At 37.2% G+C, this 19140-nt stretch overlaps 1 protein-coding gene across 1 annotated transcript in view; it reads right to left on the minus strand.

Moving 5' to 3' along the window:
* The window catches only part of LOC141340209 (STE20/SPS1-related proline-alanine-rich protein kinase-like), a 45754-nt gene that overhangs the window by 25290 nt on the left and 1324 nt on the right, over positions 1–19140 (minus strand). Inside the window, exons 3-5 of the mRNA XM_073845134.1 lie at positions 7350–7462; positions 1771–1879; positions 742–883 (exon numbers count right to left, since the gene is read on the minus strand). Coding sequence (XP_073701235.1) covers positions 742–883; positions 1771–1879; positions 7350–7462 — 364 coding nt within the window. The remainder of the gene's footprint in view (positions 1–741; positions 884–1770; positions 1880–7349; positions 7463–19140) is intronic.

The raw sequence follows: 19140 nt of genomic DNA on the forward strand, positions 1-19140 counted from the left end.
TCCCTTCAGTGGCTTGCCTTGTTTAACTGATGTGCTGACGTTACCGATGATGGGTGATGCAAATGTTGGAGGTGTAACTATTAACGATCCCGGGACTGTTGCGTAACAGTCGGTGTTATGTTGGAATTGACCTATTTTTCGGTGGTCTTTTGCAAACACTAGATTTATATAAGAAGGAGGATGGTGTTTGAGACTCATGGTATGTCATGTCCATGTACAGAACTGTTATTATTTAACTATGCCAAGGTAAACACAGTTTTCCATTCTATGGCACCTTTAACAAAACTGTGCTTGATCTGTGCATAATGACTTTTTCATTGGAGAAAGCAATATAATGAATAGAGGACTCATATTTTAGCCAGTAATAAGTTTAAAGTTAAAAATTCCTATTGATGGATTTGTTTCTTACAAACACGCAGCTTTTTGCTTCACAAGATGTTAATTGATTGACTTGAGTGGTGTGGATTATTGTGATGTTTTTACAGCTGTTTGGACTCTATTCTGATGGCACCCATTCACTGCAGAGGATCCATTGGTGAGCAAGTGATGTAATGCAAAATTTCTCCAAATCTGTTCTGATGAAGAAACAAACTCTACATCTACATCTTCGATGCCCTGAAGGTTAGTACGTTTCAGCTCATTTGTATATTTGGGTCAACTATTAATTTAAACAGAGAGAGACAGACTGTAAGGCCTGTGAAACGACTAGACACAGTTCATTTTGTCAATATTTTTCCTTACCTGTGAATCTGCCCATTTTTGTGTAGATAATCTAATCCCTCCAGGACTTCCTTCAAAATGGTTGCTATTGTGGATTCATCTAGGACACCGTTTTTATGCTCTCCTTTGCTGAATGTGTGCTTTATGATGTCTAACACTGATCCTGGATGAATAAAAAAAAAAAACTTTGTAAGCACAAATAACACTTGCAAGTCTCTTCTGCTCACCAAGCCTGTATTTATTTGATCCAAGGTACAGCAAAAATATTTTTTACCATTAAAATTTTTTTTAATTTATTCCTGTGATCAAAGTACATTTTACAATTTTTAGCATCATTACTGATCCTTCAGAATTTTTTTTTCTATGATGAATAAAAAGATCAGCATTTATCTGAAATAAAAGTCTTTTGTAACATTATAAACTATACCATTCAAAAGCTTGCAGTCAGTTTATATTTTTTATTTTTGGGGGAAATATAGAAATAAATACTTTTATTTAGCAAGGATGCTTTAAATTGATCAAAAGTGATGATAAAGACATTTATATTGTTACAAAAGGTTTCTATTTCAGATAAATGCTGTTCTTCTGAACTTTCTATTCATCAAAGAAACTTGAAAAAAAAAACTACTTAGCTGTTTTCAACACAATTAATAATAACAATGTTTTTTGAGCAGCAAAATGCATCTAAAAAAAATCAGCTTTGAATAAATTACATTTTAAAATACATTCCAAAAGAAAACCTTTATTTTAAATAGTAAAAACATTTCAGAATTTTACTGTTTTTGCTGTACTTCAGATCAAATAAATGCAGGCTTGGTGAGCAAATGAGACTTCTTTAAAAAAAAAAATTAAAAAAAACGTTTGACTGGTAGTGTATATGAATGTCTTTACATTAGATCAATACAAGTGACATTTATTTTAAGGAAATATAACACAAGTACACTTTCGAGGCAAAATATTTCACAAAGTATGCTTATTTTAAAAGATGAAACCACACATATAGCATTGAAAATGAACATGTCCATAGGTAATTGAAAAGATTTTTCTCACCTCCACTCAGGAGCTTCATGACCAGCCAAAGTTCATCTTTCACAACAAATGAAGTGTAGTAGGTGACCACATTGGGATGGTTACACTGGCTCATGGCTTGAATCTCTTTCTGTGGAGACAGATGGAGGTGTCTAGCTTTCTAATGCATGTCTTCAATAATGTCCATGTGCTTTATAATGCATGCACAAAGTAATTGCAATGGTAGAAAGAGAGAAACTACTGAACCGATTTATATTCGACAGTATTTAACAATAGAATGAATCTCAAAAAGATTAAGTCCATGCCATATTTCACACCAAAATCAAAAGAAAGAAGAAAGAAATTTAAGCCCATGTTTATGACATATTTTCCTCCAAATTCCATTACCATATTTGAAAAAAAAATGTAAATGACATACTACAGTATTGTATAGTTACTGAAGGACCTTTAAAATTAAATCTAATAAAAGTTTTAATAGAAGTTTTATCGATTTACATGAATCAGTTCAATCATGGAATGAAATCACTGTTTATTTCAATTATTTGATTCAACAATTCATTCGAGTCATCATTCAAAAATGTATTTTTCTGTGTAAATACTGTAAATGTTTTAGCAAAACAAGCATGTACATTTTTCTGGTTTGTTCCTGTATTATTATTGGCATAAAAATAGTTTTGAATCTTTGGTTAAACTGACAGTTAATTTGATTGAAAAGAAAAAAAAAGAGCAAACATAATTATTATAAATATGATTGAATGTACAGCAATTTTTATACACTTGAAGTCAAAAGTTTACACACATCTTGCAAAATCTGCAAAATGTTGATTGTTTTAGCAAAAGAAGAGGGATCATACAAAATGCATGTTATTTATTTTTTTATTTAGTACTGACCTGAATAAGATATTTCAGATAAAATATGTTAACAAATAGTCCACAAGAAAATAATAGTTGAATTTATAAAAATGACCCTGTTCAAAAGTTTACATACGCTTGATTCTTAATACTGTGTTGTTACCTGAATGATCCACAGTTGCTTTTTTTGTTTAGTGATAGTTGTTCATGAGTTCATGAGCCCTAGTTTGTCCTGAACAGTTAAACTGACCGCTGTTATTCAGAAAAATCCTTCAGGTCCCACAAATTCTTTGGTTTTTCAGTTTTTTTGTGTATTTGAACCCTTTCTAACAATGACTGTATGATTTTGAGATCCATCTTTTTACACTGAAGACAACTGAGGGACACATATGCAACTATTACAGAAGGTTCAAAGCTCACTGATGCTTCAGAAGGAAAAAAGATGCATTAAGAGCCAGGGGTGAAAACTTGACTTTGAAGAACAGGGGAAATTTTTCTTATTTTGTCTTCTGGGAAACATCTAAGTATCTTCTTTAGCTTCTGAAGGGCAGTACTAAATGAAGCATCAGTGAGTGTTTAAACCTTCTGTAATAGTTGCATACGAGTCCCTCAGTTGTCCTCAGTGTGAAAAGATGGATCTCAAAATCATACAGTCATTGTTAGAGAGGTTTCAAATACACAAAAATGCTGAAAAACCAAGGAATTTGTGGGACCTGAAGGACTATTCTCAAGAACAGCAGGCAGTTTAACTGTTCAGGACAAATAAGGGACTCATGAACAACAACCAGTCTACCACTAAACAAAAAAACACAGCTGAGGATCATTCGGGTAACAACACAGAATTAAGAATCAAGTGCTTGTAAACTTTTTATTGGAAACTATTGTTATCTCTTGTGAACTATACGTAAACATATGTTATGTGAAATATCTTATTCAGGTCAGTACTAAAAAAATAACATGCATTTTGTATGATCCCTCTTATTTTGGTAAAATAATTAACATTTTGCAGATTCTGCAAGGTGTATGTAAACTTTTGACCTCAACTGCATTTATAAGGAATTTTTAATTTGTAAAAACACCAGACAAACAAATCTGCAGTGGCAATCAATGCTTCAATACTGATGCTATTTTTCATTTTATTTCAAAGCAGAACACATGCATGAACGTGTGCAGGAAAACCTGTTTAGCTTGTGCATGTAAGCATACGTACAACTGATGAAGTAATTTCACATATTCCAATAACATAAGGCTTTAATAAAAGGACCGCAGGATGCAAACCTGAAGAAAATTGAAAAAGTACATTACATACATGCTGTCCGGGTTCAGCATAAATTTACACAAACCCATATTTCTGTGTCAGCCAATTTGCGAGTAAATCTAAAAGACGTTTATAGCAGATTCCCATCTCCGGGAATAAACTTGTTTTCGCGACAAAACAGTCATTAATCAAACCAATAGTTTCCAATCTCACTGCACCAAAACAAAGATCAATGGAAAACAACTCAGTCGTGAGTGTCGTAGTGAGAGGCCTGCTGGGGGTGTGTGGGGGTGTGTGTGAATGATTACAGTAGGGAAAGTGCACTCTATGAGAGAAGCATGGAGCATGTGTGTCTCTGACAGATATGAAACACATGATTGAAAAACTAGGGCAGCCAAAACTGTAAGCTAATGATTCATTATCACAAAAGATAATTGTGATTAATGATTTATTGACTTTAGTGACACTTATACATGCACATTAAGAAGTCATTTACTCATTTAAAATCATTAAATGTGAAGTGTTGGAAAGTGTTGGGAAAAAAAAAACATTTTCTCTGCAGGAGAAATGATTTGTAGTGCAAATTAAAAAAAAACTTAAGACTTAACTTTTTAATATTTAATGTTTTAAGTCAGAATGAATAAAATTTGTAAGTGTTTAAAAAGTTAATTATTGTTCACGAAGGCCGCTCTAAATGATCACAGCAGAGAAAGAAGGGTCTTATCTAGTGAAACGATTGGTTACTTTCTAAAAAAACTGACAATTTATATACTTTTTAACCTCAAATGCTTGTCTTTTCTAGTTATGTGGTTCAAGACAGTTAGGGTATGTCAAAAAAAAAAACATCTCATTTTCTCCTCCAGCTTCAAAAACGCCCTACATCGCTGCAGAAGTACTGACCTAGTGTTTACAAAGTGAACACGCAAAGATGATTAAACGCCCTTTACAAAAAAAGTATAACAGCGATGTAGTACAATTTTGAAGTTGGAGGATAAAAAGAAATTGGAGTTTTTCGACACCCTTAAACCGTTCATGCACAGCTAGACAAGATGAGTATTTCAGGTTAAAAAGCATATAAATCCTAACTTCTGTAGAAAATAATCCATCACTTCGCTAGATAAGATCCTTCTTCCCCAGCTGGGATTGTTTAGAGCTATTTGAAGCCGCATTTAAACAGCATTTTGGAAGTTCAAACTCGGGGGCACCATAGAAGTCCACTACAGATGTGGCCAAAAGTTTTGAGAATTACATAAATATTGGAAATTGGAAAAGTTGCTGCTTAAGTTTATAATAGCAATTTGCATATACTCCAGAATGTTATGAAGAGTGATCAGATGAATTGCATAGTCCTTCTTTGCCATGAAAATTAACTTAATCCCGAAAAAAACTTTCCACTGCATTGTTAAAGAAGGCTTCAGGGCGTTCAAGAAAATCCAGCAAACGCCAGGATCGTCTCCTAAAGAGGATTCAGCTGCGGGATCGGAGTGCCACCAGTGCAGAGCTTGCTCAGGAACAGTGTTGTTTTCGTCAACGATGACGATGACAAAATCATGTCGTTGACGCCACTTTTTTTCATGACGATAACGAGACGATGACGAGATAAAAATGGCTCGTTGATGACTAAAACATGACGAGACGTATGTGAGTTTTCGTTGACGAGACGAGAATAGACGAAAATGTTAGTGGGTGGTCCGTCAGACGTTTAAAATGCATGACATTTCTGCTTATTGTGCATGCCAATTAAAACCGGAAAATATCTGCCGCTATGGCAAGCCGTTTTAGCATTAAATACTCTTTGCTATACTAGTATGGCAAGCCGTTTTAGCATTCCATCCTTGTTTGTCTTTTATGTTTTAAAACATTCCTTCATTATTGTAATTATTGGTGAAAATAGTCGATCCGGAAGCTCACATTGTGTTGAAATATAGATCTGCTATTTTCAGAACTTACAAGTGACACTACCCAACAGCAAAATACTTACTGACCTACATTAATTTGTTAAAAGACTACTTTTTCCCCTTTTTTGACTAAAACTAGACTAAAACCTTTTTGACTTTTCGTCGACTAAAATTGGACTAAAACATTCACATATAGAAGTGACTAAAATTTGACTAAAACTAATAAGCATTTTAGTCCAAAAGACTAAGACTAAGACTAAATCTAAGATGGTTGTCAAAAACAACACTGCTCAGGAATGGCAGCAGGCAGGTGTGAGCGCATCTGAACGCACAGTGAGGCCAAGACTTTTGGAAGATGGCCTGGTGTCAAGAAGGGCAGCAAAGAAGCCACTTCTCTCCAAAAAAACATCAGGGACAGATTGATCTTCTGCAAAAAGTATGGCAAATGGACTGCTGAGGACTGGGGCAAAGTCATATTCTCCGATGAAGCCTCTTTCCGATTGTTTGGGGCATCTGGAAAAAGGCTTGTCCGGAGAAGAAAAGGTGAGCGCTACCATCAGTCCTGAGTCATGCCAACAGTAAAGCATCCTGAGACCATTCATGTGTGGGGTTGCTTCTCATCCAAAGGAGTGGGCTCACTCACAATTTTGCCCAAAAACACAGCCATGAATAAAGAATGGTACCAAAACACCCTCCAACAGCAACTTCTTCCAACAATCCAACAACAGTTTGGTGAAGAACAATGCATTTTCCAGCACGATGGAGCACCGTGCCATAAGGCAAAAGTGATAACTAAGTGGCTCGGGGACCTTAATCCCATTGAGAACTTGTGGTCAATCCTCAAGAGGCGGGTGGACAAACAAAAACCCACTAATTCTGACAAACTCCAAGAAGTGATTCTGAAAGAATGGGTTGCTATCAGTCAGGATTTGGCCCAGAAGTTGATTGAGAGCATGCCCAGTCGAATTGCAGAGGTCCTGAAAAAGAAGGGCCAACACTGCAAATACTGACTCTTTGCATAAATGTCATGTAATTGTCGATAAAAGCCTTTGAAACGTATGAAGTGCTTGTAATTATATTTCAGTACATCACAGAAACAACTGAAACAAAGATCTAAAAGCAGTTTAGCAGCAAACTTTGTGAAAACTAATATTTGTGTCATTCTCAAAACTTTTGGCCACGACTGTATATGGAGAGAAATCCTAAAATGTTTTCCTCAAAAACCTTAATGTCTTTACGACTGAAGAAAGAAAGACATGAACATCTTGGATGGCAAGGGGGTGAGTAAATTATTTGTACATTTATGTTCTGGAAGTGAACTTCTACTTTAATTGATGGACTGGAGGGGTGTGGATTACTTATGAATTTTTGTGATGTTTTCATCAGCTGTTTGGACTCTCATTCTGACGGCACCCATTCACTGCAGAAAAACTAATCTACATATTGGATCGCCTGAGTTCAAAAAACAAATTGCTTTTTGCCTGTCACTATTTGCATTTCCATATAACGTGTTTGTGTGTGTTTACATGCATATGCATGTGTGTGGCAGAACCTGCATGAGAAGACACATCTGTTTTTATGTTGTTCCTCACCAACAGCTCATCCATGCTGGTCTGGCATTTCTCCAGGTTGATTCTCTTGATGGCCACACGCTCCTGTCGAGGGCTACAAAGCGCTGCCTGGACGACTGCTGTGGCTCCGCTACCTACAAAACACAATATACACATCTCTAATGAACAAAGCACACTGTGTCAAAGACATTATTCTAGATGAAAGGCAGACAGTAAACATGCTCTCTGGAATATAAAAGCTTGTGCACAGCAGGTGCAGCTGATCATATGATGTGCTTATAGGATTGATAATAGACGTGTGTGGCGGTGTGATAAGTAGCTTTACAAATTGCATGCTATACGTTTGCAATATTAAGTTGTTATTGTCCTGTACCAAAATAAATTCGAATTTAAAATTAATTTTCAATTGCTGTTTTCATATTGTGAATATGTTGTGTGTGTAGCAGTCAAAAGTTTTTTGACGGTAAGATTTTTTTTTAAAGTCTCTTTTGCTCACCAAGACTGCATTTATTTGATTCAAAGTGCAGCAAAAATAGTAAAATTTTGAAATATTTTTACTATTTAAATGTTTTTTAAATAATTTATTTCTGTGATTTTAAAGCTGATTTTTTAGCATTACTCATCTCATGATCCTTCAGAAATCATTCTAATATTCTGATTTGCTGCTCAAAAAATATTATTATTATTAATATTGAAAACAGCTGAACAGATTTTTTTCAGGTTTCTTTGCTGAATAGTAAGCTCAGAAGAACAGCATTTACCTAAAACAGAACGCTAATTTCTATAAATAAAAATACAGTAAAAAAAACATTATTATTGTAAAAAATTATTACAACTAAAATCAATGAAAATACAATGTTTGAATGATTTAAAAAAAAAAATATTCCTGTAATGCAAATCTTCTGAATTTTAACAGTCATTACTACAGTCTTCAGTGTTACATGATCCTTCAAAAACAATATTAATATTCTAAATGTTATTAAAACAATAATACATCATAATACAAATATAGTATTATTATATATTATAGTCTAATTATATACACTACGATTCAAAAATTTGTGGTCAATAAGATTAAAATTTTTAAACAAACCAAAATCATATTAATATGCTAATTTATATATAAGTTGTATATTTGAGGAAATAAAATAAATGTTTTGTGTGTTTGTGAGTAAAATATCATGCACAAAACCCTCAAAGGTGATTACATTACATTTAAATTCAGCAAGTTGTGTACATATCATTTGCAATCATTAAATTCTATTTATTGCAGCTGCAATGTAAAGTATCTGAATCCTTGGATATACCATGGAAACTTGATCTAATTCTCAAATTCCCAATCAACTCATCAGGAACAAACAAACAGTCTGCTTAAGCAAATAACGATACAAACTACTTCATTTCTTAATAAAACACACTTTGTTCACAATGTGAACGAAAAAAGTATGTGAACAATAACCTTTTCAGTTTCAGTTCTGTAATATTCTCAGGTTGTCCATCTCTCTAGGTCATGCTAAAACATCTTAATTGGGTTAAGGTCAGAGCTCAGGATGCGAGTTTATGTCTCAGAACCGCGAGTTTTATGTCTCAGAACCGAGAGTTTATGGCTCAGAACCGAGAGTTTATGGCTCAGAACCGAGAGTTTATGGCTCAGAACCGAGAGTTTGTCTCAGAAGCGCAAGTTTAGGTTAAGGACAGCGAGTTTATATCTCAGAACCGCGAGTTTATGTCTCAGAACCACGAGTTTATGTCCCAGAACCGCGAGTTTATGTTAAGGACAGCGAGTTTATGTCTCAGAACCGAGAGTTTATGTCTCAGAACCGCGAGTTTTATGTCTCAGAACCGAGAGTTTATGGCTCAGAACCGAGAGTTTATGTTAAGGACAGCGAGTTTATGTCTCAGAACCGAGAGTTTATGGCTCAGAACCGAGAGTTTTATGTCTCAGAACCGAGAGTTTATGGCTCAGAACCGAGAGTTTATGTTAAGGACAGCGAGTTTATGTCTCAGAACCGAGAGTTTATGTCTCAGAACCGCGAGTTTTATGTCTCAGAACCGAGAGTTTATGGCTCAGAACCGAGAGTTTATGGCTCAGAACCGAGAGTTTATGTCTCAGAAGCGCAAGTTTAGGTTAAGGACAGCGAGTTTATATCTCAGAACCGCGAGTTTATGTCTCAGAACCACGAGTTTATGTCCCAGAACCGCGAGTTTATGTTAAGGACAGCGAGTTTATGTCTCAGAACCGAGAGTTTATGTCTCAGAACCGCGAGTTTTATGTCTCAGAACCGAGAGTTTATGGCTCAGAACCGAGAGTTTATGGCTCAGAACCGAGAGTTTTATGTCTCAGAACCGAGAGTTTATGGCTCAGAACCGAGAGTTTATGTTAAGGACAGCGAGTTTATGTCTCAGAACCGAGAGTTTATGTCTCAGAACCGCGAGTTTTATGTCTCAGAACCGAGAGTTTATGGCTCAGAACCGAGAGTTTATGGCTCAGAACCGAGAGTTTATGTCTCAGAAGCGCAAGTTTAGGTTAAGGACAGCGAGTTTATATCTCAGAACCGCGAGTTTATGTCTCAGAACCACGAGTTTATGTCCCAGAACCGCGAGTTTATGTTAAGGACAGCGAGTTTATGTCTCAGAACCGAGAGTTTATGTCTCAGAAGCGCAAGTTTAGGTTAAGGACAGCAAGTTTATATCTCAGAACCGCGAGTTTATGTCTCAGGACGGTGAGTTTATGTTAAGGACGGCGAGTTTATGTTAAGGACCGGCGAGTTTATGTCGCAGGACCTTGGGTTTATGTCTCAGACCGGTGAGTTTATGTCTCAGGACGGCGAGTTTATGTCTCAGAACAGCCAGTTTATGTCTCAGATCGACCAGTTTATGTCTCAGAACAGCCAGTTTATGTCTCGGGACAGCAAGTTTATGTCTCAGAACCGAGAGTTTATGTCTCAGAACCACGAGTTTATGTTAAGGACAGCGAGTTTATGTCCCAGAACCGCAAGTTTATGTCTCAGAACCACGAGTTTATGTCTGAGAAGTGCAAGTTTATGTTAAGGACAGCAAGTTTATGCCTCAGAACCGCGAGTTTATGTCTCAGAAGTGCAAGTTTATGTTAAGGACAGTGAGTTTATGTCTCAGAACCGCAAGTTTATGTTAAGGACAGCGAGTTTATATCTCAGAACCACGAGTTTATGTCTCAGAACCGCGAGTTTATGTCTCAGAACTGCGAGTTTATGTCTCAGAACCGCGAGTTTATGTCTCAGAAGCGCGAGTTTATGTCTCAGAACCGCGAGTTTATGTCTCAGAACCGCGAGTTTATGTCTCAGAACTGCGAGTTTATGTCTCAGAACCGCGAGTTTATGTCTCAGAACAGTGAGTTTATGTATCAGAACCACGAGTTTATGTTAAGGACAGCGAGTTTATGTCTCAGAACCGCGAGTTTACATTAAGGACGGTGAGTTTATGCTAAGGATGGCCAGTTTATGTCTCAGGACCACGAGTTTATGTCTCAAAACCGAGAGTTTACGTCTCAAAACCGAGAGTTTATGTCTCAGGACAGTGAGTTTATGTCTCAGAACCGCGAGTTTATGTTAAGGACAGCGAGTTTATGTCTCAGAACCGCGAGTTTACATTAAGGACGGTGAGTTTATGCTAAGGATGGCGAGTTTATGTCTCAGGACCACGAGTTTATGTCTCAGGACTGTGAGTTTATGTCTCAGTCAGAACCGCGAGTTTATGTCTCAGAACCGCAAGTTTAGGTTAAGGACAGCGAGTTTATATCTCAGAACCGCGAGTTTATGTCTCAGAACCACGAGTTTGTCCCAGAACCGCGAGTTTATGTTAAGGACAGCGAGTTTATGTCTCAGAACCGAGAGTTTATGTCTCAGAAGCGCAAATTTAGGTTAAGGACAGCAAGTTTATATCTCAGAACCGCGAGTTTATGTCTCAGCACCGCAAGTTTATGTCTCAGGACGGTGAGTTTATGTTAAGGACCGGCGAGTTTATGTCGCAGGACCTTGAGTTTATGTCTCAGACCGGCGAGTTTATGTCTCAGGACGGCGAGTTTGTCTCAGGATGGCAAATTTATGTCTCAGACCAGCGGGTTTATGTCTCAGAACAGCCAGTTTATGTCTCAGATCAACCAGTTTATGTCTCAGAACAGCCAGTTTATGTCTCGGGACAGCAAGTTTATGTCTCAGAACCGAGAGTTTATGTCTCAGAACCACGAGTTTATGTTAAGGACAGCGAGTTTATGTCTCAGAACTGCGAGTTTACATTAAGGACGGTGAGTTTATGCTAAGGATGGCGAGTTTATGTCTCAGAACCGCAAGTTTATGTTAAGGACGGTGAGTTTATGCTAAGGATGGCGAGTTTATGTCTCAGAACCTGAGTTTATGCTAAGGATGGCGAGTTTATGTCTCAGAACCTGAGTTTATGCTAAGGATGGCGAGTTTATGTCTCAGGACCACGAGTTTATGTCTCAGGACTGTGAGTTTATGTCTCAGAACCGCGAGTTTATGTCTCAAAACCGAGAGTTTACGTCTCAAAACCGAGAGTTTACGTCTCAAAACCGAGAGTTTATGTCTCAGGACAGTGAGTTTATGTCTCAGAACCGCGAGTTTATGTCTCAGAACCGCGAGTTTACATTAAGGACGGTGAGTTTATGCTAAGGATGGCGAGTTTATGTCTCAGGACCACGAGTTTATGTCTCAGGACTGTGAGTTTATGTCTCAGAACCGCGAGTTTATGTCTCAGAACCGCAAGTTTATGTTAAGGACGGTGAGTTTATGCTAAGGATGGCGAGTTTATGTCTCAGGACCACGAGTTTATGTCTCAGGACTGTGAGTTTATGTCTCAGAACCGCGAGTTTATGTCTCAAAACCGAGAGTTTATGTCTCAAAACCGAGAATTTATGTCTCAGGACAGTGAGTTTATGTCTCAGAACCGCAAGTTTATGTTAAGGACAGCGAGTTTATGTCTCAGAACCGCGAGTTTACGTTAAGGACGGTGAGTTTATGCTAAGGACAGCGAGTTTATGTCTCAGAACCGCAAGTTTACGTTAAGGACGGTGAGTTTACGCTAAGGATGGCGAGTTTATGTCTCAGGACCACGAGTTTATGTCTCAGGACTGTGAGTTTATGTCTCAGACCAGCGAGTTTATGCCTCAGGACCACAAGTTTATGTCTCAGACCGGCGAGTTTGTCTCAGCACCGCGAGTTTATGTCTCAGAACGGCCAGTTTATGTCTCAGAACGGCCAGTTTATGTCTCAGAACGGCAAGTTTATGTCACAGACCGGCGAGTTTATGTCTCAGCACCGCGAGTTTATGTCTCAGAACCGCGAGTTTATGTCTCAGCACCGGCGAGTTTATGTCTCAGAACGGCCAGTTTATGTCTCAGAACTGCCAGTTTATGTCTCAGAACGGCCAGTTTATGTCTCAGAACGGCCAGTTTATGTCTCAGACCGGCGAGTTTATGTCTCAGCACCGCGAGTTTATGTCTCAGAACCGCGAGTTTATGTCTCAGACCGGCGAGTTTATGTCTCAGACCGGCGAGTTTATGTCTCAGCACCGCGAGTTTATGTCTCAGCACCGCGAGTTTATGTCTCAGCACCGCGAGTTTATGTCTCAGACCGGCGAGTTTATGTCTCAGACCGGCGAGTTTATGTCTCAGAACGGCCAGTTTATGTCTCAGAACGGCCAGTTTATGTCTCAGAACGGCAAGTTTATGTCTCAGAACGGCAAGTTTATGTCTCAGAACGGCAAGTTTATGTCTCAGAACGGCCAGTTTATGTCTCAGAACGGCGAGTTTATGTCTCAGACCGGCGAGTTTATGTCTCAGACCGGCGAGTTTATGTCTCAGAACCGCGAGTTTATGTCTCAGACCGGCGAGTTTATGTCTCAGCACCGCGAGTTTATGTCTCAGACCGGCGAGTTTATGTCTCAGAACGGCCAGTTTATGTCTCAGAACGGCAAGTTTATGTCTCAGAACGGCGAGTTTATGTCTCAGAACGGCGAGTTTATGTCTCAGACCGGCGAGTTTATGTCTCAGACCGGCGAGTTTATGTCTCAGACCGGCGAGTTTATGTCTCAGTACCGCAAGTTTATGTCTCAGAACCGCGAGTTTATGTCTCAGAACAGCGAGTTTATGTCTCAGAACGGCCAGTTTATGTCTCAGAACGGCCAGTTTATGTCTCAGAACGGCCAGTTTATGTCTCAGAACGGCCAGTTTATGTCTCAGAACGGCCAGTTTATGTCTCAGAACGGCCAGTTTATGTCTCAGAACGGCCAGTTTATGTCTCAGAACGGCCAGTTTATGTCTCAGACCGGCGAGTTTATGTCTCAGACCGGCGAGTTTATGTCTCAGACCGGCGAGTTTATGTCTCAGAACCGCGAGTTTATGTCTCAGACCGGCGAGTTTATGTCTCAGCACTAGGGCTGGGCGATTAATCGAAAAATAATCGAAATCGACATTCAGAACCTATAATCGTTAAAATTTTTCCAGGAAGATTATTTCAATTACTTTCCCTTTAAAAAACACAAGCGCTCCGTTACGTTATTCCGCCGACATGTCGATGGAGAGCTTAAACAGTATTTATACAGTAAAAAGTATTTACAGGATATACAAGGGTAATTTTATTTAGAGGAGATACTGCTTATTTTCTACTTTTAATATGAAAAACATTGAAAATTATTTATTTTGTTTCCAATAGTGCAAGTTATTTATTTTCACTAATTTAAGAAAAATGTGACTTCGTTTTAAGCAATGCTTGCTTTAATTTCAGTTGTTCAACACTGATGTTCAATTAATAATCATAGATCAATTTCAATTATTTCAATTATTTTAAAATCAAGTAATGCACCCTTCATCCAAAAATCTCTCGCTTGTAATATGTGAACATATTTACTGTACAAAACTTGTCAGTGAACTATGAGGGCAAAAAAATAATTATTATATAAATATAATTAAATATAATTTTATTAATAAATAAAATAATCGTTCATTAATCGTAATCGGGTTAAAATGTTCAATTAATCGAGATTTTGATTCTAAGCCAAATTGCCCAGCCCTACTCAGCACCGCGAGTTTATGTCTCAGACCGGCGAGTTTATGTCTCAGAACGGCCAGTTTATGTCTCAGAACGGCGAGTTTATGTCTCAGAACGGCGAGTTTATGTCTCAGAACGGCGAGTTTATGTCTCAGACCGGCGAGTTTATGTCTCAGACCGGCGAGTTTATGTCTCAGTACCGCAAGTTTATGTCTCAGAACCGCGAGTTTATGTCTCAGAACAGCGAGTTTATGTCTCAGAACGGCGAGTTTATGTCTCAGAACGGCGAGTTTATGTCTCAGAACGGCCAGTTTATGTCTCAGAACGGCCAGTTTATGTCTCAGAACGGCCAGTTTATGTCTCAGAACGGCCAGTTTATGTCTCAGAACGGCCAGTTTATGTCTCAGAACGGCCAGTTTATGTCTCAGAACGGCCAGTTTATGTCTCAGAACGGCCAGTTTATGTCTCAGAACGGCCAGTTTATGTCTCAGAACGGCCAGTTTATGTCTCAGAACGGCCAGTTTATGTCTCGGGATCGCGAGTTTATGTCTCAGGACAGCCAGTTTATGTCTCAAAACGGCCAGTTTATGTCTCAGAACGGCCAGTTTATGTCTCAGAACGGCCAGTTTATGTCTCAGAACGGCCAGTTTATGTCTCAGAACGGCCAGTTTATGTCTCAGAACGGCCAGTTTATGTCTCAGAACGGCCAGTTTATGTCTCAGGATCATGAGTTTATGTCTCGGGATCGCGAGTTTATGTCTCAGGACGGCCAGTTTATGTCTCAAAACGGCCAGTTTATGTCTCAGAACGGCCAGTTTATGTCTCGGGATCGCGAGTTTATGTCTCGGGATCACGAGTTTATGTCTCAGAACGGCGAGTTTATGTCACGCAAAATTGTTCCCAGCCATTCCCGTTCCCATCCAACAAGTCAAAGAGAAGAAAATCGTCACTTCCTGATAAACTGGCATTATATATCACTAATAATGTAGGACAAGCCACAGAATATTAGGGCTGGACCAGAATATTCGAATATTCGAATATTCGTTCGGTGGGTTGGCATTCGATTTTAAATTTTGAGATTCGAATATTCGTTTTTTATTTTTCATACACCTTGCATCCCCCGCGAAACGGTTCTCATTCGCGCTTAAATGAATGAAGAAGATCAGACTGCTGTGCCACTAAAACAAGAAACAGCAAAAAAAAAAAAAGAGAGAGAGAGAGAGACAGAGAGAGAGAAATTGTGTAATATTTAAGAGACACTATAAAGTACAGTCGGACCCACTTGAATGGTTGAAGCAAAACTAGGGCTGTGACTGTCGTAATGACGAACCGCGCCTCTGCATTTAAATGCATGCAGTAAGCTGGCCGCAAAGCTCCAGCAAAAATAATCACCATGAATGTGTCGGGAAAAAGTAAGGAGATATTTGAATTATTTATTAATGAACTAGTATTTGACAAAAAGATGAAGTGGACGACCCTGATGCCATTTGCTCATTGGACGTGCCTTTAATACCTAAATGCATATGCATTAGGCCTATAGCTAAAGGAAGAGTTTTGTTTTCGATTTAAATTATTTAAATTATTTTTTTTATAGTTTCGGATGATATATTAGTCTTACCCTTATGAGCAAAAATGAAGTTTCACATAGCGCTGGCTGGCGCTTCATGTTCTGCAAAGCGTTCTTATATCTATGGGTTTTAATTGAAATCATGATGACTTGATCGTTACTTTAAAAAACAAAAACTTAAATTTAACAAATAAAAAGTGTTCCAAATATATTTCTAAATTAACTTTATAACCTAAGTAAACGAAAATAAATGTAATCACTTTGCTATTAAAAACAGCAGCTGTGTAATGGGGAAGAGAAAGAGAAAACAGACCGGTTCCAGTCAGACTCCGGACAGTAATTCTGATGAGCTTTCGGAGAAGGTCCGGGCGAAGTTTTAGTAATGTTTGCAACGAATGTTTGTTTAATAGCCGATTTAACATTCTTATTTAGGCTAGATTCATATTTAAATGTATTATTTATTTGATTTATTTTAGCGTTTTGTAGGCTGATTGTTCACTGACTGAAGTGCTCAAATAAACACGCACGTTTGTTAATAATGTTTGGGCCTCATTTATTTTGGGTTTCAAAATAATATACTTAGGCTATGTATTTTATATAGGCTTATATACACAAACGTTATATAAAATGTGTATATATATTTATTAATAAATAATTTAGATATGAATAATTTATTTATATATAAACACCGCGCCATTTTTTTCGTTCTTCTTTACCCTTTAAGGTGCCATAATTACTGTGTTAATTTCTGATTTGGGAGTGATTTGTTTGTTGAAAAATGTTAGGCTACCACTACCTTATTAAAAGTATTGCACTTAACAGACCTGTGTGTTTTGTATCACTAGCGCGGTTTCAGTTCATGAAGCATATAAGCTCTGCCTGCGTGAGGCACGCCGCATCCAACTAGCAATGTTCTATTACAATTTATTAATTCTGAACGTGTCCATATTACACCAACATGCAACACTGCACTCCCTTGGGTCCACAGCAAAAATCGTTTGGATGAACTGTTCTCGACATAATAAAAATTCAAACAGAAAGGCATATAGAGATTCCTGCCTTTATTAGAGAGAAGAATATGTTCAGTCCCTCCCACCCAAGCTTGAATATTCGATGTTGATTACTACCGAAGCTTCGAAGCTCAAAAAATGGTATTCGGACCAGCCCTACAGAATATAATAATTTTTATTTTCAACAGGGTGATGGAAACACAACTAATTGCAAGTTTATGTCCCAGAATTACAAGTTTATTTCTCAGAACTGCAAGTTTATGTTGCGCAATTCTGACTTTATAACTTACAATTGCAAGTTTATTTACTTCATTTATCAGAATTGCAATTCTGACTTTTTTCTCAGAATTGTTAGATATAAATCTAGCAATTCTGAGAAAAAAAGTCAGAATTGCACATTTGTATCACGCAGTTCTGGGGGAAAAGTCAGAATTGAGAAATGTAAACTAGCAACTGCGCGAAAAAAAAGTCTGAATTGTGAGATAAAAAGTCGCAATTAAATTTTTTACATTTTTTGTTTAGTGGCAGAAACATGCTTTCCATAATTTATATACAGTAAACCACCATTCAAAAGTTTGTAGTCAAGATTTTTTTTATCAATGTTTGTCATTCTTTAATAAAAAGTACAGTAAAAAGAGGAATGTTGTAAAATAGTATTACAATTTCAAAAAACTGCTTTCTACTTATATAACTGCTTTCTAAATATATTTTAAAATGTAATTTAATCCTGTGATGTAAAGTTGAATTTTCAGCATCATTACTCCAGTCGCAGTGTCACATGACCCTTCAGAAATCATTCTAATATGCTGATTTGCTGCTCATTTCTTATTAGTAATATTGTTAAAAACAGTTGTGTATCTTAATTTTTTTTAAGATATCAGAAGATTTTTTCAGGATTCTTTGTTAAATAAAAAGTCCAAAAGGACAGCATTATGAATGAATTTAGTGCCACTGAAACTGAATAAAAAAAGTATAAGAAATATATACATTAAGTAATCATGCTCGTATTTTTTAATGCTTATATTGTCTGTATGAAAATATTACACTTTAATGCATAAAACATGACACACAAATAGCCAATTGCAAATTCACATCCGATATGACACGTCACATTTGTGACTATAAACACAAATGCAGTGCTGCTATTCACACGGTAAGAGTGTGTGACACTCTGCCAACTGCGGCTGACAGATAAGGAGGGGGTCCTGACCACGCGCCACACCGATTAGCAGCATAAGTGCACAGAAACTATAGAGAAGCTCTCCGGTAATGCTAGCTCTTATCTGAGCTGATAGCATACTGCTTTAAGACGCATCTCAAGCCCACTGCGCTCACTGCCATGAAGAGGGCCTTCTGTGTTTCTGTCTTTATTTACTTTGGGAGCCTCATATCTGCAGGCAGTGGGTCCATCAATAACAGCTGACTATATAGTCACACTTTGTAGGGATTTGAGACTGCATCAAAATGTCAATGAATGAAAAGAAAAAACAAGGAGGAAAAATGTCATAAAATAACAGCTGATTACTAGGAAAAGTTCACTCATAAAATGAATATTCTGTCCTATTTTGAGAAGTTGACATCCTGGAAAGAGTATTTTTGCTGTAACTATTATGCACACCTTTATGGCCTTATATTACCCATTCAACTAGTGAAGACAAAAAAAAATGCTGAGATAAAAATAGAAACATTTTAAGAAATTAACTAACATCTAGATGTTAACCCAAAAAAAGCCCATAAGCAGAAATGCATAAACTACACATCAACAGCTGCATGATGGTTTGCTATAATCTCTAAGGATTAACATAAATTAACATAAGAATAACTTTTAATAGTTACAAATATTTCAAGATGACCACTTATTAGACTAAAGAAGCTTGGGTTTACTTGATTATTCATGCATCTTTTTTTTTAATCATGTTAGTATTAAATGTCTTAAGTATTATACTATTTACTTATATAATATATTTAATTAAAACATAATTATATATAACCCAATATTATTTGTGTGTGTGTGTGTGTGTGTGTGTGTGTGTGTGTGTGTGTGTGTGTGTGTATGTATAACACATTTTATTTATTTTAAAGTAGATAAAAATTTGTATTACATATACATATAATTATTATTTTAATTAGATACATATATAAAATAGATATACATAATTTATTTTAAAATAAAGAAAAATATATACATTATT

Source organism: Garra rufa, chromosome 8 (assembly GCF_049309525.1).
Source record: "Garra rufa chromosome 8, GarRuf1.0, whole genome shotgun sequence".
In the NCBI taxonomy this organism is placed as follows: Eukaryota; Metazoa; Chordata; class Actinopteri; order Cypriniformes; family Cyprinidae; genus Garra; species Garra rufa.